A 23,388-nucleotide genomic window follows, 5' to 3' on the forward strand; every position below is an offset into this window, starting at 1 on the left:
TGTTGTGCTACACTGAACATGACCCATGTACTGGATGGATGTGTGTGTTGAGAAAATCAAGGTGAATTAATGAATGGCCATCTGACTGGAACATTGTCTAGCCTCACATTGGTGGACGAGGTGTGATTCAATGTTAAGTGCTTTGAGCACTAGAAAAATCACTATATAACTCCTATATATCATGGCATATACAGTACATAATTGTTTGTACGTTCTAAGCAGGGTTGGGGTCAATTCCATTTCAATTTGGGAAGTGTACTGACATTTACCCTAACTCCTTCTCTCTCCACCCCCCCAATACAGGCTGAGGCTGAGGTTGCTTCCTTGAACCGGCGTATCCAGCTGGTTGAGGAGGAGTTGGACAGGGCCCAGGAGCGACTGGCCACTGCTCTGCAGAAACTGGAGGAGGCCGAGAAGGCTGCGGACGAAAGTGAGAGGTCAGTGGGACACACCCACAGTGCACATTATCAAAAATGGAAAAGCGGCCCACACACTGTAATGCTCCAAACACCACTGTTTAAAGAGATACTTCCCCAGAATCAGATTAACTTGTGGAGACCATTTTATGTCTGTCCAGTATGAAGGAAGTTAGAGGTAGTTTCACAAGCCAATGCTAACTAGCGTTAGCACAATGACTGGAAGTCTATGGGTATCTGCTAGCATTCTACAACATGCATTTAATCTTGCCCACATTAAGCACAACCAGGGCTTTCTGTAAGGCAACAAAGTCCAATTGTAGCTCTAACATAGCCTGGTCAACTGTTGGCAATGGCTTACATAAGTGTTGTCTGCATACACTTACATACACTTGTACATGTGTGAAATAGGACAAATATAAGCACCCACCAAATTTCATTGACGAAACATTCAATATCTAGTTTTCTGTTCCCAAAACTATAACCTGTTACGAACAGAGTGCACTAAGTAAAAAAAACACACACACATTATAACCAGCGCCAGGGCGAATTGAGTTATCACACACGTGCACTTCAGACTAGGCGTTCCCTAACGGAAATATGAGAATATATGCTAAAACGCGCCAATAGGATCTCACTAGCTCTTGCTCTTCCCACCTTCTTGCTTGTTCTGCCCACTGTGCTTCATTTGCTCTCATTGTAAATGACGCCGATGATAAATCTTAGGTTAGTTACCAGTATCTTTGACAATTGTGTGTGTTTGGTCTCGCAATCTCTGCACATGAGTCATTATTGGCCCAGCCAATAATGTTAATAGATTGGATGTGTGTGTTTTCTTTGATGAACCGTTGAGTTTCTCCCTCCATTGTCCCTCCCAAACTGTGTGAAATGTAGTGTCACATGCTGCTGACAGTGTGCAATATTAAGAGTGTGTGTTTAGTTTGACAAATATCCAAAGTGTAATATCGAGTATTGGCGTATTACCACAAAATGGTAGGCTGTCACGATAGGATACGTATGTGAGTTGGAATACCAAATGAATCCCTACATGATACAGGGTCGTCCAGGGTACCGGAGGGAATGGCCGGCAGGGATGTAGCTCAGTTGATAGAGCATGGCGTTTGCAACGCCAGGGTTGTGGGTTCGATTCCCACGGGGGGCCAGTATAAAAAAAAAAAAAAATGTATTCACTAACTGTAAGTCGCTCTGGATAAGAGCGTCTGCTAAATGACTAAAATGTAAAAATTTAATACAATACGTCTAACGTGTGTGTGTGTGTGTGTTGGTTCCAGGGGCATGAAGGTGATTGAGAACCGGGCCCTGAAGGATGAGGAGAAGATGGAGCTACAGGAGATCCAGCTGAAAGAGGCCAAGCACATTGCTGAGGAGGCTGACCGCAAGTATGAGGAGGTGAGGATATCACACACTCACACAGCAGAGTTCTCCTCAGAATGAACAGAATTGCGTGCTGTGCCTGAACTAGCCTCGGATAGTTGAGCAACATTTCTGAGGAAAGGTAATGTTAGGTAATACAATACGCGTATGAAAATTGGTACGATCATGTACACACACACACAATGCGGCTTCAGTACTACTTCATATGCACACACATACAATGCGGCTTCAGTACTACTTCATATGCACACACATGGACACAATGAGGAAAAGTCCTCAACATCGAGACACAGAAGTGGATGAGGTCATCATCACATACTTTTCCTCTCACGCAAGGCTGTAAGCTCACTAGTACAGTTTTGGCCTATATATCCACAATTTATATCCACAATGTGCGTCTCTCCCCACACATACACACTTCACCTGTACACCATCTGCGCCAATCTTGCGAGCAATTGTTTCCATATGCAACTGGCAGTAAATAATCCTATGTGTGTCTACAGGTGGCTCGTAAACTGCTGATCATCGAGGGGGATCACGAGCGCACAGAGGAGAGGGCAGAGCTTGCTGAGGCGTGAGTGGCCACATGATTGAACGCACAATAGTAACACACACGTTAACGTACCACCAGTGTAGTTCTGCGTATACAACACCTGTTCCACACGGCCAAAGATTATTCTGTCAAATGATTTAGTTATACTGACGTTTTCCCTCTAAGCAATGTACACACACCTACTACACAGAATACTGTGTAACATTTAACATGTACAGCATTGTAGCGCTGTTGTCCTAAACATACTGTTGTCACACAACTACTATTTGGTGCCGATCAGTCCAGCGGTTCTGGAGAAGACATTTAAAGTAGTCAACATTATTACAAATTGTCCAAAATACATAAAGGTTAGTGCATGACCTATTTGATGTTGAGTTCTGATGTCCTTAGCATGGTAAGGAGTACAGACGTAGCAAATCATATACTGATCTGGCCAATTTGTCCTATTGGTGGCGCTGTGGGGCCATAGCTTGAACCACGCCATGGCTGCTTGAAGCTATTTAAATAAAAAATACTGCTTAGTTTGCACTTTTGGGACTACTCCATTGGTTCCATTGTATCAGACCAACAAAATCAAGCGCAGCTCAAGTTTTTAAAAGCATTTGATCCGGTTCTGCATTATCTCGGTCCCACTACCGGTATCATCCCAAACCAGCCCCATCCTCATGTTCCCACGGCGATGAGAATAAACTAGTGTTTGCATAACAATGGTTCTGTATCCTAATGAAAAAATACCCTCCTCCCTCTGTACGTCTCTGTGCATGTTTCTGGGGGTCCGACCTAAATACCACGCATGACCCCCCCCCACCCTCCATACACCCCCGCTCCGCATGTTTATGCGTGAATCCGCCCCTTCCCTGCACTAACAGCAAAGCCAGGGCCCTGGAGGAGGAGTTGAGAGGTTTCGACCAATCGCTGAAGTCCCTGCAGGCCTCTGAAGACCAGGTAGAGTGTGCGTTTGTATGTGTCTGTGGCGTGAATATGTATGTGTGTGGTGCAAATGCCTATACTTCAGTGTGTGTATGCTAAAAAGGAGGGTGTAGGGTGTCCACCCACTCAGCCCAGAGTGGGTGAGAACACACTTTGGTGATCAAACTTCAATTCCTAATGTTATAAATTACATTTTTCCAAGACATTTGAATATTCATGTTCTGAATCGTTTAGTGGGGTCTTTCTCTAACATAACATTAACGTTATATCCAAAAGTCAGATTTCTTAACCTAATACATCTGATAATAAGCACCGAGCTCTGTTTACATAGCGTGCAGGTTTCTCATAACTTTTGAGGATTCTACATTTTGTGGTTGATGTCTTCAAAGTTGTTTCCGTAGGTCACAAAAAGCTAAACTAGCATGAATGAGCTGAATTAAATGTAAACAATCTTTGAAAATAAAAATCTTGGTATATACTCAGTGCTCCGTTGACATTTCAGAGATATGCTTGTTTTTGTGAGAAATCTTCAAAAAAGAACAGGAATTTTGAATTAATATGAAAAGCGTGTACTAAAATATGTCATGTCTCACTCTATATCCATCTTACCTCTATTGTTTTATATCCTGCGGATTCAAGAAGGGTGACGAGCTCAACGGGAAAGTGAGCCTGTCAGGTAGTTAGTAGCCTTAATTATTGCACAGAATCCAGCATAGCTGATGCAATGCTATTTTCCTTAATTTCTTTTTTCCTCTGGCCTCCATTTATTTAGTCACCCTAATTCTGGCCATCCTACAAGGGTAAAAACTCAAATAACTTATGATAGACATGAGATTTGGACCATTGGTTTTCTTAGAGGATTATCTACACAATTAACATGAATTTACCCATTGGTCGAAATATGTTTTGATTGGACACCCTACTGTGTATGTGTGTTTGGTGAATATGCCTATACTTCAGGGTGTGTAAGAGATGAATAAGTGTATGGGAGTGTGTTCATGCTCAACTGACTAGATGTGCTTTAGTGTAATCTACCATTGGTAGAACATCAGGCTTGAGATTTATGGATAGTGTAGGAACCATTTATAGTTAAAGATCTCATTATGTGGACAGGGAAAGTATTTTCTGTGTGTGAGTGAGGAGGAGAAAGACGTAATCAGACTTGTGGCCTCAAGACAAACGGGTGGTCCTCTTTGGATGACTCCAGGACCTGCCGACTCCATCCTCTCCTTCTCTTTCCGTATCTTGTCAGTATCTGCCTCGAGTCTCTGCTTGCCTCCCTTTCCCTTCCCTACTCCTTTCTCAACCTGTGTTTGCATGAATTCCAGTGTGCATTGTTAAGGAAGTGACATCCTACTGCTCTAAAGTCGATGGGAGAGTTCATGGTCATGTTTAGTAGGATTGAAACTGGGTGAAATGGGTGAAATGGGAGAGGCTATCTTGACTCATCCAGTAAGAAACACTTTAGTTTTTTGTTGCAAAACGTTTTGCTATGGTGTGCCCTACTGAACACAACTCAGAATTGACTAATGAGAACTCGAGCATGCACTACCCTTATAAGGACATCTCCAGCCTAAAGCATGCCATTCTAATGACCATGAACATTACTCGTATAGCTTGTCTTTCATTAGGGATGTTGCTTAAACTGATTTCCTGTTGTGACATGTGGGCTCACTTTAACACAGAGATATGGTAGTGTCAAGGATCTGTAACCGCCGCGGTCTGTGGTTAGCCTCATGCCTTTTCTCTGCCGTTTCTCAGTCATAAGGCACTCATTCTTCGTGTTCCCTAACTATCTCTTCCACGCTCCCAACTCTATTTCAGTCATCTCTCACCATCAATTATCTTAAACCGTATTGCCAATGTTTTCACACTGCTGCTCTTTCCTTCCTCTTTTCACTGCTCCACCCTCCTCGCCATCTCTCCTTCTCCTTCTCTTGAAACGAAAACTCAATGGCGACCTCTCCTCAAATCCAGTAAATGTGCTGAACTGGAGGAGGAGCTGAAAAACGTCACCAATAACCTTAAGTCCCTGGAGGCCCAGGCAGAGAAGGTAGTGTGTCTGTGTATGTGTGTGTTGGTATTTTACCTGGTTGTGTGAACCTCAGATTAAACCAGCATGTTGCCTGTGTGTGGGCATGTTCTTTTGTGACTGTATACATCTGAGGAAGCGATTTAGTAAGTACTGTGTTGACAAATGTCTTTGCACGTGGTGCAGTTGATATATACTGTACCTGTTTATCTGTGTGAGCAGCATGTGTATTTGAGTGCAGCTGCTGTATTCACCCTACACCAAAAGTTCTGTATTGACTCTGCCTTGAACATTGGCAGTGTGTACTCCCTGTAAAGATACCTCAGGCAGTTACTCTTGGGTTAATTGGTCTGTGTAGTTAATTGCCCTTTGGCATTTAGCCCCATTCCAGTCTTGAATACCCCCTACCTCTCCAAGACACCCATTCTTGTCATCAGTGCCCTTTACAGCCTATGTTTATAATTTCTAGAAAGGTCACACTTGCATGAGGCATTGAGTTAATTTAATCTCCATATTTCTGATTGGACCAAAGGCCTGCATGGACAAACACCCCCATACTAAGTTCAGGGTTTGGTCTAGTCTAATTTAACATATAGATAAAACAATGTTACTCTTATGTTGAAGAGGCAATGGGGCCATAATGAATTGTTCCTTTGCACCCCTTTTGTAATCGTTATCCTCCAATGACCCAGCAGTGGAATACAAATTAACACTTCTTCCAGGTCTGTGTTCATTAGGCACCAAACAGAAGAAAATACTAAAACAGGAGAGACTACCGGGACTCATTTTCTGTTGCAAAACATTTTGAAGTTTTCCATTGTGTGACCTAATGAACACAATCCAGGTTTATGATCGTTCCCTCTACATTCCTGCATATGCAAGTCCAGATGTGCTCAGAGCAGATGCTCAGTAAACATCCCTACAAGTAAAGTTGTTTCAGTGGAATAATGGTTAGATAAGTGGTCCATCTTTTATGGACTGTAGTGTTCTGGTATTTCTCTTATGTTTTACCAGTGACTGATTTAGACCTGGGAAACCAGTGGCCTGTCCTATGGGGGAAAATATTTGGAATTTTGGCAATATAAATGTTTGGCATAGGAATGCTTCAAATTACTGTATCGTGGATTTTTTTGCCTTATCCAGTTTTTTTTACACAATGTCCCGAACGTATCACTACACGATATTCATCAGGTGTTTTTTTTCTTCTAGCCAATCAGTGATGATTGGGCAATCGAGACACTGCAGTCCAACCGTGAATTGCAACCCATAATTGCTATCTCAGCAAGCAAGTCACACATGCACTGTTCATTTCATAGGGGTTGTCCTTGATATTAATCTAACTATTGAACTAATTTGGCATGCATTATAATGGCATGTTGAGAGTCCTTCTATTTCAGCATCGATGAACTGGTCTTTGACATGAGATTGATGAGGTGATGTCAGTTACTTTGTTTTTGTGTGTGTGTGCTCTGCTTTAAACTGACAATCCTCTTTTCTATTACAGTACTCCCAGAAGGAGGACAAGTATGAGGAAGAGATCAAGATCCTGACCGACAAGCTCAAAGAGGTAAGTGTATAACCTGTAGAGCAGGGATTATCACTAGATTCACATGCGGGCCAGTATTATTATTATTATTATTATTCTAATTATTCTAATTATTATGACTTATTATTAAATGGTCAGCGGGCCGGAACATAATTACAAATAATTAGTATACTGAAAATTGACCGCAAGAAGCCCAAACAGATATAATACTTGACTAAAATAATATCAAACCTTGCTTACATTTGTATACGATCACATACTGTATCTCTCTCTATACGTGGGAATACTTTGGAACAGATTACAAAAATAAAAATCACTTGGCACTGATTTGCTGGTGTTTTTACAGTCTTATGTCCAACATTAAAATACAATCTTGGCACGCGGGTCGCCAGTTGGGGAACACTGACGTAGAGAATGGGGAAAAAGCCTCTTTAATTCGGTATAATTATATAAGATATAATTGCAGATTGTTGACACTTTCACAAGCGAAATTCAGGGAAGGCCATCTAAGTTCATGCTTTGTCGGTCTATGACGTCTGTATTGACATGTCCCTGAAATGTCCCCTTGTAGTATCTAGTGTGGCGTCTCGGGGCGATATAAAATAAAAATCATAATGTTCGACGTTTCCTCAGAGATTTGTTGGATAGTAATTAATGGCTCGGAGGTGTTTTTTTTGTTTTCGATCTGTTATTTGTCTGGATGTCTCTTGTTGTTTTTCTTTGTTGATTTGTTTGTAGTTTGTCTTGCTCATTGCATTTGTGTGGTCTAGTCACCTTTTTGTTTATTCATAAAGTGATGTTAGTTTGGTTAAATTCCATTTGTAGCCTCTCCAAGTTAACATATTTATTAGTCTGTCGTCTAGTATCTTCATTGATTGATTGAATGCTTTGTTTTGACTCTTCTTAGGCTGAGACTCGTGCTGAGTTTGCTGAGAGGTCTGTGGCCAAGCTGGAAAAGACCATCGATGATCTGGAAGGTAGGATCCAGCTGCTTTGCCTTAAAAATCCCAATGCACTGTCTACAGGAAAGGTCCTGTTCTAGCTTAATCGCACTATTATTTTAGCATACATCATCACTTTCCCTTTGGCTGCTATTTAATTCCCTCACTCTCTCCTTTTCTTTCTTTATACACATCTTCCTATTTATTTATTTATCCCTTCACTCTTTGGCCTCTCTGAACAGATGAGCTATATGCACAGAAACTGAAGTACAAGGCCATTAGCGAGGAGTTGGACCACGCCCTCAATGACATGACCTCCATGTAAATACAGACTCGCTGTGTGTGTGGTTGGCGTGCAGGGACTGGGGGGGTTTGACTGAGCAAATCTAACATTCCCCTAACAATGCACGGAAGTCAGGTGGCCAGGAAAAACACCTGGCTCTATAACACGTCACCTAACATCCATGTAATTTGTTCACATTTTTAAAGAGCTGGCAGACCGTGACAAACTACATCATGCAAAAAGCAAAGCTTGAGTCATGCAACAACATATGTCAACCAACACTGTATTTATACTCAAATAGATTTTTGTGATCTAATAACACCTAATAACAGTGTGATATGAGTTGTGTGACATTAAAAGGTGGTTCATGAAGTCTAATGGCCGAATAACTGAATGCTTGCAATTTTGCCTATCAACAATCCACTAAATGTCCACAAGAAAAGAGTCTGTGATACCCAATGGCTACTAATCGTCACAATGTAATGATTCTCAGAATCTGTAGTCACAGTTTCTCAACCCCTCTGTGTTTTCAGATAAATGTCGGGAAGCTCACTTGCTCAGTCCCCTGTTGTGGTTTCAAGAATTCTGTCTCAGTCCTCCTGAACATCCATCTCGGTTGTGCGGTTCTCGCTCTCCCTCCCCCCTCCCTTCTGTCAATCTTCACTCATTCCTTACGTGGTTGTTAAATCTGTTCCCTTTTGTACTTTTTTCACTCTATTGTCCTGTTTCTTTTGCCCCACTTTCTCTCTCCATTACTCTGTTTGTGCCCATCATCTATCCCTCCCTCCATCCCCTCACCTCTTTCCCTCTCCTTTTGGGAAACAGTCATTGTTGTTTCTTTGGGTCACTGTATGCACTGTGCTCAAGCCTGTACTCTTTGTATCACCTTTCTTTTCTCTATCTTGCCTTGTCCCTTGTTTCACCCTGTTCTCTACTTTGTCTACACTCTGTACATGTGATTCTCTATAAACGTTGAACAAAGGGAGGAGGAAAAACCTGTGTCTCCTTTTTATTCTCTTTTGGCCTGTGCTAGCTAGGGTAGCGTCAAAGTGACAACGAACACAATGGTTTCTGGTGCTCTTACCATGTGCACATTGTTTTTCCACAAATAGTCTTGGTAGAAATTGTACATTTTTATTTCATTTTAATGAGCAGAGGTGTTGGCACCTCCACAATGGGGTTTAGCATCATGCTAGGCTAGCACTAAAATTAAGAACATGTTTTTTAAGGGCGACGCAGAAGATTTCATTAAACATGTGCCATTGGTATTTGTCATTTATTCTCATCTAGAGCCACTCGCAACAAGTTCATTCAAACGAGATCAAGTAATGGATAGGTTTTGTTTATACACAACTAGGATGTCACAATGGTGCACTTCAGAAATGTACAATACAGAAAACTAAATAGCAGTGCAGCTAATATGAGATATGAACGTGATTAAAAAAGAAACTCATGAATCAAGTCATTTCAATGTGAATATCTACCCATTTTAGTGTCTGTTTTATGGCCTAACTAATGTTGGGTTTGGGCTTTTATCTGTGGTGTTCTGTGTTGCATCTTATCTCCTGTAGTTGCTCGTCCTGCCTTGTCCTTGCTCCGGGTCACTGATCCCTCGTAGGTAGCAGCCAGCTGGAGAAATTGTTTGAACGTTGATGCAACGGTTGCATCTCTAGGGTTTGGCAGGCCACTGAGTACATTGTGTAGTCAGAACTTTGGATGTTCTTTAGGGCCCTCTGGACTCTAAGTCCTGGTTCAGTTTTTCGGTGAGATTGAAATGCCACAAGGCAACAGCATACTCCACCACAGGACATATGCATGTCACAATTCAATAAATGCTTTATTGCAGGGTTCCTCAACTGAATTTGGCCCGCGGCTAGTTTTTATTTGGCCCCCCAAGTTTTCTGTGCAGCATTTTTAAATGTTTTATTGTTGGACATAAGACTGTAAAAACACCAGGAAATCAGCTCCAAGTGATTTTTAATTTTGGAAATCTGTTCCAAAGTATTCCCACGCATAATAGAGATGTGATTGTATACAAAAAAAGTGTAATAATTAAATGGATTTATATAGCACATTTCTACCAACTAAGGTACTCAAAGCGCTTTACATAGTAAGGGGAAATGTGTAGCACCCACCTCAGTGTTGCATGGCGACAATTTTTTTGCCAGAACGCTCAACACACATTAGCTATCAGGTGGAGAGGTGAGGAGTGATGCCAATTAGGAATGAGTGGGATGATTAGGTGGTCATGATGGAATGTGGCCAGGTTAGAAATTTAGCCATGACACCGGGTTGAACACCCCTACTCTTACAATGAGCACCATGGGATTTTGAATGACCAGTCGTTTTAACGTCCCATCCGAAAGACTGCACCCTACGCAGGACAATGTTCCCAAATGTAATCAAGATTTGAAATGATTGTTTTAGTCACATATTATATCTGTTTAGGCTTCTTGCAGTCTAAATATATTTTTGTTATTATGTTCTGGCCCCCCAAACATCCACTCAAGAAAAAATTGGCCCGTGGCTGAATCTAGTTGATGATCCCTGCTTTATTGGCATGAATGGGTGATTGCCAGTGTTGCCAAAGCAAAATCAGTCGCTTGTCGTGCTAGCTAATTACCATAAAATAATCGCATTTCGTCAAATATTGTCCGTTTTTGGATTAAAACAGAATTCACTAGAACATGTTTGCTAACCAACCCAATTCGTTTAAATGTAAGTACACTTTTAAAGCCTCTGATGATAAAAATATCAAACTTTCAAAACAAGTCCTTGGCTAGCTAACAGTCAACTGACAAGCTAGCTAACTAGTTTTTAGACATGCCTTGCAAAAGTATTCATCCTTCTTGGCGTTTTTCCTATTTTGTTGCATTACAACCTGTCATTTTAAATGGATTTTTATTTGGATTTCATGTGATGGACATACACAAAATAGTCAATTGGTGAAGTGAAATGAAAAAAGTAACTTGTTTCAAAAACTTCTAAAAAATTAATAACGGAAAAGTGGTGTGCATATGTATTCACCCCCTTTGCTATGAAGCCCCTAAATATATATATACACACACCTGTTCTGAAAGGCCCCAGAGTCTGCAACGCCACTAAGCAAGCGGCACCATGAAGACCAAGGAACTCTCCAAACAGGTCAGGGACAGATCAGGGTTGGGTTATAAAAAAAATATCAGAAACTTTGAACATCCCATGGAGCACCATTTTAAATCCATTATTAAAAAATGGAACGAATATGTCACCACAACAAACCTGCTCACCAAAACTCACGGACCAAGCAAGAGGGCATTAATCAGAGAGGCAACAAAGAGACCAAAGATTACCCTGAAGGAGCTGCAAAGCTCCACAGCGGAGATTGGAGTATCTGTCCATAGGACCACTTTAAGCCGTACACTCCACAGAGCTGGGCTTTACAGAAGAGTGGCCAGAAAAAAGCCATTGCTTAAAGAAAAAAATAAGCAAACACGTTTGTTGTTTGCCAAAAGGCATGTGGGAGACTCCCCAAACATATGGAAGAAGGTACTCTGGTCAGATGAGACAAAAATTTAGCTTTTTGGCCATCAAGGAAAATGCTGTCTGGCGCAAACCCAACACCTCTCATCACCTCGCACGCCATGTTTTTCATCGGCAGGGACTGGGAAACAGGTCAGAATTGAAGGAATGATGGATGGCGCTAAATACAGGGAAATTCCTGAAGGAAACCTGTTTCATTCTTCCAGAGATTTGAGACTGGGATGGAGGTTCACCTTCCAGCAGGACAATGACCCTAAGCATACTGCTAAAGCTACACTTGAGTGGTTTAAGGGGAAACATTTCAATGTCTTGGAATGGCCTAGTCAAAGCCCAAAGATTGCTGTACACCAGCGGAACCCATCCAACTTGAAGGAGCTGGAGCAGTTTTGCCTTGAAGAATGGGCAAAAATCCCAGTGGCTAGATGTACCAAGCTCATAGAGACATACCAAGAGACTTGCAGCTGTAATTGCTGCAAAAGGTGGCTCTACGAAGTATTGACTTTGAGGGGGGTGAATATTTATGCACGCTCAAGTTCTGTTTTGTCTTATTTCTTGTTTGTTTCACAATTTAAAAAAATACTTTGCATCTTCAAAGTGGTAGGCATGTTGTGTAGATGAAATGATACAAAAATCCATTTTAATTCCAGGTTGTAAGGCAACAAAATAGGACAAATACCAAGGGGGATGATTACTTTCGCAAGCCCCTGTATTAACCAACTATTTTTTTTTTTTTTTTTTTATTTCACCTTTATTTAACCAGGTAAACCAGTTGAGAACAAGTTCTCATTTACAACTGCGACCTGACTAGCTAGCACATTATCCACATTACCCCCACCCCCCCCAGAGGCTCTATTTCTATGTAATTTTCTATCCTAGAGAGGAAATGCACATTTAGGTTCCACCTCCAAAGAATGACTACTTACGTTGCGTTTATTTTTGTTCAGTGTAGATAAGGTTAGCATGCTAGCTAGCTGCACTGGCAGCTGTCAGTGTCCTATTTGTTGATGTTTATCAACTCCACGTGGAAATTCCCACACCCAATTTGTGAATATGTACATGCATCAATTGACTATTTTACTGAGTTACAGTTCATATAAAGAAATCAGTCAATTGAAAAATAAATTAGGCCCTAATCTATGGATTTCACATGACTGGGAATACATATATTGTGTACAGATCCTTGCGACATGGGGCTGTGCATTATCATGCTAAAACATAAGGTGATGGAGGCAGATGAATGGCACGAAAATGGGCCATGGTATCGTCACGGTATCTCCTGTGCATTCAAATTGCCATTGATAAAATGCAATTGTGTTCGTTGTCCGTAGCTTATGCATGCCCATACCATACCGCTACCATGGGGCACTCTGTTCACAATGTTGACATCCGCAAACCACTCACCCACACGACGCCATACATGCAGTCTACCATCTGTGAAGAGCATACTTCTCCAGCGTGCCAGTGGCCATCGAAGGTGAGCATTTGCCCAGTGAAATCGGTTACGACGCCGAACTGCAGTCAGGACAAGACCCTGGTGTGGACGGCGAGCATGCAGATGAGCTTCCTTGAGAATGTTTCTGACAGTTTGTGCAGAAGTTCTTCGGTTGTGCAAACCCACAGTTTCTTCAGCTGTCCGGTTGGCTGGTCTCAGACCATCCCGCAGGTGAAGAAGCTGGTTGTGGAGGTCCTGGGCTGGCGTAGTTACACGTGGTCTGCGGTTGTAAGGCTGGTTGAACGTACTGCCAAATTCTCTAAAACGATGTTGGCTTATGGTAGAGAAATGAACATTCCATTCTCTGGCAACAGCTCTGATGGACATTCCTGCAGTCACTGCGATGCAGTGGTCTAAGGCACTGCATCGCAGTGCTAGCTGTGCCACTAGAGATCCTGGTTCGAGTCCAGGCTCTGCCGGCCGCGACCGGGAGACCCATGGGCGGTGCACAATTGGTCCAGCGTCGTCCCAGGTAGGGGAGGGTTTGGCCGGCAGGGATGTGGGTTCGTTTCCCACGGGGGGCCAGTATGAGAAAAATAAAATAAAAAAAATGTATGCATTCACTAATTGTAAGTCGCTCTGGATAAGAGCGTCTGCTAAATGACTAAAATGTAAATGCTCCCTCAACATGATCTGTGGCATTGTTGTTTGACAAAACTGCACATTTTAGTGGCCTTTTATTGCCTCCAGCACAAGGTGCACCTGTGTAATGGTCATGCTGTTTAATCAGCAGCTTGATGTGACATACCTGTAAGGTGAATGGATTATTTTGGCAAAGGAGAAATGCTCACTAACAGGGACCTAACAAATTTGTGCACAACATTTGAGAGACGCTTTATGTGTGTATGGAAAATGTATTCAATCTTTTATTTTGGGACCAACACTTTACATGTAGCTAATATCAGCTTCTTTTTTTTTTTTTTACTACATCATATTGAAAAGATTAGCCAGCTGGTTGTGGAGCTGGATTTATTTAAGTAGATTTAGGGAAAACTAAATCACAGATAGGCCAGTGGTTTCCATCTTTGACTTTGCCATCTATTATCTAAAGTTTCGGCATCTTCCATAAATTGCGGCAATGAATCCGCCATAGAAATAGTTACAAATAATAAGATGAGGCTCCGGTAATATGGCTAACTATTGAAAGATCTCTTATGTGTATTTCTACATTTTAATGAACACAGTGTAACCTTTGGTAGGTAGGCTGCAGCCAGGCTTCAGCTGCGGTGCAGCAAAGTCAAGTAAGCTGGTTCTCACTGGGGAAGTGAAATGATAGGCTACAATGACCTTGCTGATGGTCATGCACGCTGCAAATGACATGTAACAAAGTTCCTTGAATTATTTATTTTGCGGATGCTTTTTCGTTATCTGGATAGACACTTGTGGTTTCTAGCTAACGTTACATCAATTAAAGCAGTGGAGCGTGAAGTGAATTCAAACTTTAGTGGTCAAAACCATTCATCTTGGGGCGACGGGGGGAGCGGTTTAGCAAAATGCTATCTTGTCACGCAATTAAACCATTTATAAAATTGTCACTTATTTTATTCTTTATATAGACTGGCTCAAATAAGTGAACATTGACAAATTATCAAATGGATTATGATAATCTTCTGGTGAAAGAAGTGGTGCAAAAACATACGTTTGCACCCCCTATTTTTAATTTGCTCCATTGCTCAGGCGGCCAAGTGGACACAAGGCTGTTTAGCTCATCTCAGTCGCGAAGAGGAGTAACTTTCCAGCTGTTTCTGATTTAATAAACAATGCCGTGCTGGTGTGTGGTAACATTCTAGGCTGAAAATAATGTTTACAGTGCCGTGAAAAAGTATTTGCCCCCTTTCTGATTTTCTCTATTTTTGATACTGAATGTTATCAGATCTTCAACCAAAACCTAATATTAGGTAAAGAACCTGAGTTTACAAATAACACAATTATACTTATTGTATTTATTAACAAAGTTATGCAACACCTAATTTCCTTGTGTGAAAAAGTAATTGCCCCCTTACTCAATAACTGGGTTTGGAGTCCCATTTTTCTCGGGTCCATGCATGTAAACACCATACAAATTGCCTGAAATAATTGTACACATTCAAACCAGGTGATGAACGGAAAGGCAGTTGCAGATGGTCTACCTTGTATTATCTTTTGAGGTAGAGGATGCTTCTCAAAGTTGAGAAGCACACTATGCTGTATGACCCCAGCAACCTCCAATACAGATACTGTTTTGTAAGAGATACTGTATATAATGACGAGATTCTTGTCTCCGCTCTAACAATGGGAGTGGTTGTCCCAAAGGCAGGAAGGCAGGCGGTCTGTTTACCGCTGCATTCGCACATGGACAGATTGACGGGAGTGGACCCTCTCGCTTCGCCTCTTCCTCAACAAAATCAATTGATGTGCATTTGTTCTGCCCTGCAAAGTACAGTTAGCTAGCCAACTACTTTTCAATTGTTGATTTAATGAACAAGGTTAATGAATTGATTGCAGATGGTTGCATAAATGTTATTTTTGATATGAGAAATATGGTTGTCATATAGGCTACCCATATTGGACCCAAAGTCAATAGATTCCTGGCAGGAGACTGCATGCTACTGATTCTGCTTCCACATCTGTTTACGTCTCTGGTATAGCAGGTAAAATTACTGCGCTCACGTCCTGTTCACGGTTTGCGCGTGTGTAATCCCGGTGTAGCTCCTCTATAACCCCCCTCCTGAAAAAAGGACATGAAATCGCATTTATGCTTAAGTTTGTAGGCTACACCAGACAAGGGCGATCGTCGCTGATCAAGGAGGGGGAAGATTCAGTGGCGCACTGCTACATAAAAATAAATGTATATAGATTTCAATTGGATTTGAGTATGACCACATTTCTAGTGATTTTAAAATATATATTGTATTTGAAGTGAATTTACTTAAACTTAAGGATGTAGTGGTTGAGGGAAACTGTACTCCAATAGAATGCTCTCTTCACTTTTCTCAGGGATTCTATTGTAGCACGCGTTCAACTGGGCACAACATTGTGGAATGTTTAGATTGAAACATGTATGTATGTATGTATGTAGAACAAACATTTCTCTGAATAGGGGTCAGCTCTGTTAATGACATTTTCTTTCTGCAACGTTTGCTTTAAGGGCCCTACACACCCTACACAGAGCGACGAATCGTTGTATATGGTCCGTTCCAAAATTATAGCCATAGGGACTCGACTCCTGACTCAACCATTGGTGACTTAGATTTGGACTTGAGCACAGGGGACTTGGGACTCGATTCGGACATAAGGTTTAGTGACTCGATTACATCACTGGGCCGCTTGTCAGAGAGGAAGAAGTGATCTCTTGTCTTTGTTGTTGTGAGTGGCAGGGGGAGGGGCTTGGTGTGTAAATGGGAAGGGGCACACAGCACTGAAGCAGCGACGGAAACGAGGCCATGAAGACAACATTAGAACAAGTGGACAAACGCTAATAAAAACAAAGTTGTATTGTTAATTCTTGCGATACAGGTATTTGGAATATCTCGCTAAAACAGTCATCCGATATTGCCCAGCCCTAGTATTCCTCCAGACAGTGACCACTTAATGTATTAGGCCTCGTCTCAGTCCCTAGTGCAGAGTTTCCCAAACTCTGTCCTGGGGACCCCAAGGGGTGCACATTTTGGTTGTTGCCTTAGCACTACACAGCTGATTCAAATAATCAAAGCTTGATGCAGTGTTAATTTCGTCAATGGAAATAGTGACAAATATTTGTCTAACACCTATTTTTCAGTGGCAATTGACGAGACTATAAAGTGCATTCGGAAAGTATTCAGAACCCTTATCACATGTTGTTACGTTACAGCCTTATTCTAAAATTGACTAAATACATACAAATGATCATTAATCTACACAATACCCCATAATGACAAAGTGAAAACAGGTTTACACATTTTTGCACATTTTATTCAAAATACAAAACTTACATTTTACATAAGTATTCAGACCCATTGCTATGAGACTTGAAATTGAGCTCAGCTCATCCTGTTTCCATTGATCATCCTTGATGTTTCTACAACTAGATTGGAGTCCACCTGTGGTAAATTCAATTGATTGGACATGATTTGGAAAGGCACACACCTGTGTGTATATATAAGGTCCCACAGTTGACAGTGCATGTCAGAGAAAAAACCAAGCCATGAGGTCGAAGGAATTGTCCGTAGAGTTCCGAGATAGGATTGTGTCAAGGCACAGATCTGGAGAAGTGTACAAAAACAATTCTGCAGCGTTGAAGGTCCCCAAGAGCACATTGGCCTCCATCATTCTTAAATGGAAGAAGTTTGGAACCACCAAGACACTTCCTAGAGCTGGCTGCCCGGCCAAACCTGACAATCGGGGGAGAAGGGCCTTGGTCAGGGAGGTGACCAAGAACCCAATGGTCACTCTGACAGAGCTCCAGAGTTCCTCTGTGGAAATGGGAGAACCTTCCAGAAGGACAACCATCTCTGCAGCACTCCATCAATCAGGCCTTTATGGTAGTGGCCAGACAGAAGCCACTCCCCAGTAAAAGGCACATGACAGCCCACTTGGAGATTGCCAAAAGGCACCTATAGACTCTCAGACCATGAGAAACAAGATTATCTGGTCTGATGAGACCAAAATTGAACTTTATGGCCTGAATGCCAAGTGTCACGTCTGGAGAAGACCTGGCACCATCCTTACGGTGAAGCATGGTTGTGGCAGCATCATGCTGTGGGGATGTCTTTCAGTGGCAGGGACTGGGAGACTAGTCAGGATTGAGGGAAAGATGAACGGTGCAAAGTACTGTGAGATCCTTGATGAAAATCTGCTCCAGAGCGCTCAGGACCTCGGACTGGGGCAAAGACCCTAAGCACACAACAAAGACAACGCAGGAGTGGCTTCGGGACAAGTCTCTGAATGTCCTCGAGTGGCCCAGCCAGAGCCCGGACTTGAACCCGATCGAACATCTCTGGAGAGACCTGAAAATAGCTGTGCAGCGACGCTCCCCATCCAACCTGACAGAGCTTGTGAGGATCTGCAGTGAAGAATGGGAGAAACTCCCCAAATACAGGTGTGCGAAGCTTGTAGTGTGATGCCCAAGAAGACTCTAGGCTGTAATCGCTGCCAAAGGTGCTTCAACAAAGTATTGAGTAAAGGGTCTGAATACTTATGTAAATGCATTTCAGTATTTTTTAAAAATACATTTGCAAAAATTACTAAACCTGTTTTTGCTTTGTCATTATGGGGTATTGTGTGTAGATTGAGGGAATAATCAATCAATTTTAGAATAAGTCTAAGGTAACAAAATGTGGAAAAGGTCGGTCTGAATAGTTTCTGGATGCACTGTAAACTGACTAAATAGACCCATAATCTTTTCATTTCAGTTGACTAAAACGAGACGACAAAATGCTCTGTGAATTAAATCTGACTAAGTGGACTGGATAAGAGTTTTTGGAGAAATTGAGAGCTTTTCAAAAGTATTAGCAGCACAGATGCGCAGTGCAGTTCTGTTCACACAGATGCGCAGTGCAGTTCTGTTCAGCAGTGGGAAGGACACGTCACACCTGGCAAACAGCCTACATGAACTGGCGATCTGCGGTGGCGAAAGCGATGAGTGTGGGCAGACCAGCAGACAGCCTCCGCTCTAGCTCCACCTCCGATTATACACATTGTGCAGGCGACACTCTTGCTTCACCTTAGCTAACCAGTCCCACCAGCCTTCTAGTTAGCTGTCATTTGCCTGGTTATGAAACACTGCTTTACAAAATTAAAAACAATAGCAGTATTGAATGTAATAGTAAAACAGTCTCGCTATGTTTTTCTCTCCCTTGAGTAGGCTGTCTTTTTTTTTATTTGTAGTCTCGCTCAACCCCCCACATTTCCTACTGCATTTCATATACAGGTTTTGTAGCCAAGTCTAATTCAAAAGACATGACCCATAATACAGGCGCTACGTTTTTGTCTTTCGATTGTCCATTGGCGGGCCACATTTTTCATTCATAAAGCATATCGCGGGCTGCTCTAAAACTAGGCTACTTGCCGACCGAACCGTTAAACATTTGTTTAGGCTACACGTTGTTCACTGATATTACATCATTAGCTAGCTATAGCTACATTACGTTGGCACAGAACGAAAGGAAAAGGGATAGCAAACAATTTATTGATTAAATTCCTCTTGCCAGTACGCTGTAGGCTACCCTCCTGTAGGTTTTTGCTCCAACCCCAGTTGTAACCAACCTTATTCAGTTTATCAACGAGCTAATTCTTAGAATCGGGTGCGCTAGATTATTGTTGGTAGCTCTCCAGGAACAGGTTTGGCGAGCCCTGCTATAGGCTCACTGGGTAAATAACTTTATTTTGAGTTTATTTTGTACCCAGTGACTCAGTCTTGAGCGCATGGACCAGGACTCGAGCACTTGGACTCAGACTTCAGCCATAGGGACTCGAGACTCGACTCGTGACTCCACCATTGGTGACTCAGATTTGGAATTGAGCACGGGGACTTGAAATTCGATTCGGACTCGAGGTTTAGTGACTGGATTACATCACTGGGCAAAACGGTCAATAGTCATTAGCCCTCGTTCTACTTTTGGAAATCAATGTGGCTGCGGCGTCTTTAGAACGGTGATAACAATGGCAATGACGCAACTGAAACGACTTTGAGGCACCATCTGGTGATTGCCTCTCTCTCTCCCCCCCCCCTCTGTTTGTTTTTGTATTTAATGTGCAGTATCTATGTAGGCTGAATTAGGAATTTACATGGGCAGATAATTCTAATATAATATATAATTTTGTTTAATTTATGCTGTTGGTAAGAGAATATGATATTATGCAGAAAAATGTTGGTAGGACAAGGCTATGTATGGAAGTCGTTAATTTGTTTACTATAGGTTAATGAGCCAATACAAATTATGTGACTAAAATGGCCCATTGTTTGTCATGTTGATAATAACTAGACTAAATCATTATTAAAATTACAAATGTGACAAATTTTGTCATTTTGACTAAAATATCATTAAGGCTAGACTAAATCAAAAAAATAAAAATAATAAATGCCAAAATGAACACTAGCTTAATGATTAGTTGATTATTTAAATCATCTGTGTAGTGCTAGGGCAAAAAACTAAACGCCCTAGTGGCTAACTCAGTAAGTCTGCCCTCCTGTGGCCATTTTTTTCATCTTCCCACTACTCCATCCTCAGGTAATGTGACCTTTTCTGCACTCTGTTTATTTAGTAGTAGTATTAATTCTGTTTACTATGCTCCACTACTTTGCCTTCTCACATCCACTTGACTGTCTGTCTACACTTTATAGCAGTGTTGCTCAATGTGTATCCTTGGGACCCACTGTGAATGCTGGGTTTTGGATACTTCTTAGGCTGTGTTTACACAGGCAGCCCAATTCTGTTATTTTTATAAAAAATTTGGTATTTTTCAGATCAGCTTTGAAAAATATTTGATGTGTGAAGATCTGATGTGATTTGGTCAAAAGACGCAGCCTTCGTATATCTGCTTGATTCATGAAAGCAATTTAAGCCACTGAATAGGGTTGCAAAGCTACTGGTAATTTACCAAAGTTACTGGAATCTTCAGTAAATTTGCCAATGATTACAATCTATGGTAATCTGTCATTTATGCTTGAATAACTTTTAAAAATGTACTCTTATAGTATTCATTTTTATCTGTCTCTATTGTCCATTTTAGTTTCTAGTGAATAGACCATATGGTTGAAGAGAAAATAGCCTAATTAATAAAAAATGCCATTACTTCAATTAACTCTGAAACTCTTCCAACTATAAATAAGTCAACTGCCACCAGTTTGGCCCCAAAACATTTACAACAAAGACCTATACAGTGAATTAAGTTACATTTCATGCAGAAACCCTAATATTAAACACCAATGGTATTCACTTAGTTGATTGTTTAAATTTAGGATACTGTTGTACAGCTTTGTCATTCTATTTTGTATTTAAAAATGATCATTATTCTTTTATATTTTACATGTGAAGAGGCCCAGAGATAATTAGACAACTGTGATAATCTGAAGTACTCAAAAAGGCCACTAGGTATCATCTGATAATATTCCCCAAAAAACATGCTGGTAATTTACTTGTAAACTTTGAACGTTTCCAGGAATATACCCTCCCTTTGCAACCCTACCACTGAAGATTTCCCATTTTTAGAAATATCCAGTTATATTTTGAGGGTAACTACTCCAACCCTCAGTCATATTAGGCTACGTAATACTATCATAATCACAATAAGAAACCGTCATGACTGCTAGCAAACTGGCTTAATTAATTATTGGGGGTAAAGTCAGTTGTCATAAGCTCACAACGGCTGATTATGGCAGTGTTCTTTAGCCCTTATGACAGAGACCTCCATTAAAGTGGAACCTAGGGATGCTTGGTGTGTTCCTCTGTGAATCCAGATGAAGTGTAAATATGAACCTCTCCCTCTCCAGAGAGACTGGCCAATGCCAAGGAGGAGAACCTCAAGATCCATGCCACCCTGGACCAGACTCTGCAGGACCTCAACAGCTTCTGAGAACCCCCAGATGGACTCCCCCAGATGGACTCCCCCAAAAACCACCTTCCTCCACTTATCCCTCAGCCGACCTTTTCTTTCTGCCCCTCTCTTTCAGTCTCATTTCTCCCCGCTCTGCTGTTGCGGAGGGTAGGAAAAATCCCCACTGGAGGGTGCCAAAACCACTATTTACAATGACACCTTTATTCTCAACAGCATTGATTGTTCTTGTTAAACTTTCAGTGTTCTTCAATGTGACATCTTCCGGAAGCTCTTGCCTTTATCCATTGGAATTGTGTTTAATAGGAGAACTCTGTCGTACTTGTGTGGTCTGTTATTCTATCTTCTCCTTGTTTGAATGGGGCTAGCATGACTGCCTTTAAGGATTTATTGCCAAGTTAACAAGAACATGGTCAGTCCACTCACCCATAGAATAGCCCATTCAAAAAATGGGGAAACTGGCCACGTGACTTTTTTTTTAACCAGCCATTTACTACAAGGGATTATTCATTTCTGACTCCTGTCCTGCTGTTGTATACCCTGGCCTGGTTATATTTTGTTCCCTAGCTCCTTCCCCCTAACTCCTGAATATTCACAGATCTGAAAGGACTGAAGAGGGGTAAGCAAGATGGAATAAGCTCCACTTGGTCTATCAGAGGGATGGGCCATCGCCACATTGCTTAGGCCTATGCAGTCCTTTCTGATTAGTTAACACCAAAAAGGGTTAGTGGATAGGGTCCAGAATGGAACTGGGCCTCGCTTTCTGTCCTCCTATATCCCTCCCTTTGCCTACTTTACACCAATATGGTTTGGGACCAAAACCACATTTGGTGGTCTGTATTGATGACATCCAAGATTTATCATGTGATCAAGTTTGTTGTTTTTGTTTAGTGTTTTTCCTATTCCTTAGGGATATGTATCATTTGTTTATGTGCATGATATTTTGCCTTATGTATGTTTTTTCTCCTACTGAAACCATAGCCACTATCACAAGACAATGCTGCATTTGTATAACACTAATTATTTGGCCTCTTTGGCTGCGTTTACACAGGCAGCCCAATCCTGATATTTATTCCACTAATTGGTCTTTTGACCAATCACAACAGATATTTTTAAATTGGCTCTTTTTCCGAGCTGATCTGATTGGTCAAAATACCAATTAGTGGGGAAAATATCAGACTTGGGCTGCCTGTGTAAACGTAGCCTTTTTAGTTTGACAGGTTTATGGTGAGATTGTTAGGTTAAATCAATGGCTATCACCTTGCCAGTATCATGCCAATTATAGAACATGGGTGGGAGATCCAATCAGTGGGATGCAAAACCTATACATTTTAGTAGGGGATTTAAAAACTAAAACACAATTAAGAACTCAATGTGTTAACTGGAAACTCACTTTGTGTATAACCACTTTGTTTCTGTCTTGTTCCATTGTAATGGCTTTTTGTTGAATAAAGACCATGATTTTTACTGCCATACAAAACTGTCATTTTCATTTGAAGCTAGATTCTCCTCTAGAGTGCAATTCACTGCTATGTACAGTGAGGGAAAAAAGTATTAGATCCCCTGCTGATTTTGTACGTTTGCCCACTGACAAAGACATGATCAGTCTGTAATTTTAATGGTAGGTTTATTTGAACAGTGAGAGACAGAATAACAACAAAAAAATCCAGAAAAACGCATGTCAAAAATGTTATTAATTGATTTGCATTTTAATGAGGGAAATGAGTATTTGACCCCTCTGCAAAACATGACTTAGTACTTGGTGGC

General features: G+C 41.4%; 1 protein-coding gene across 7 annotated transcripts in view; it reads left to right on the forward strand.

Moving 5' to 3' along the window:
* LOC121585981 (tropomyosin alpha-3 chain) overlaps positions 1-23,088 on the forward strand; it is a 37,242-nt gene extending 14,154 nt beyond the window's left edge. For 2 of the 7 annotated variants that reach the window (XM_041902356.2, XM_041902361.2), the window contains 8 exons: positions 304-437; positions 1,709-1,826; positions 2,315-2,385; positions 3,234-3,309; positions 6,831-6,893; positions 7,780-7,849; positions 8,056-8,134; positions 8,630-9,361. In XM_041902356.2, the coding sequence (XP_041758290.1) occupies positions 304-437; positions 1,709-1,826; positions 2,315-2,385; positions 3,234-3,309; positions 6,831-6,893; positions 7,780-7,849; positions 8,056-8,134; positions 8,630-8,633 (615 nt within the window). In that variant the 3' untranslated portion in view covers positions 8,634-9,361. Of the gene's footprint in view, positions 1-303; positions 438-1,708; positions 1,827-2,314; positions 2,386-3,233; positions 3,310-5,271; positions 5,348-6,830; positions 6,894-7,779; positions 7,850-8,055; positions 8,135-8,629; positions 9,362-21,559 lie in introns of those variants that run through there. The other 5 variants (XM_041902355.2, XM_041902358.2, XM_041902357.2 and 2 more) reach the window with 3 other exon arrangements.
* The last annotated feature ends 300 nt before the right edge of the window (positions 23,089-23,388 follow it).

The sequence above is a fragment of the Coregonus clupeaformis genome, chromosome 17 (genome assembly GCF_020615455.1).
Source record: "Coregonus clupeaformis isolate EN_2021a chromosome 17, ASM2061545v1, whole genome shotgun sequence".
Classification (NCBI taxonomy): Eukaryota; Metazoa; Chordata; class Actinopteri; order Salmoniformes; family Salmonidae; genus Coregonus; species Coregonus clupeaformis.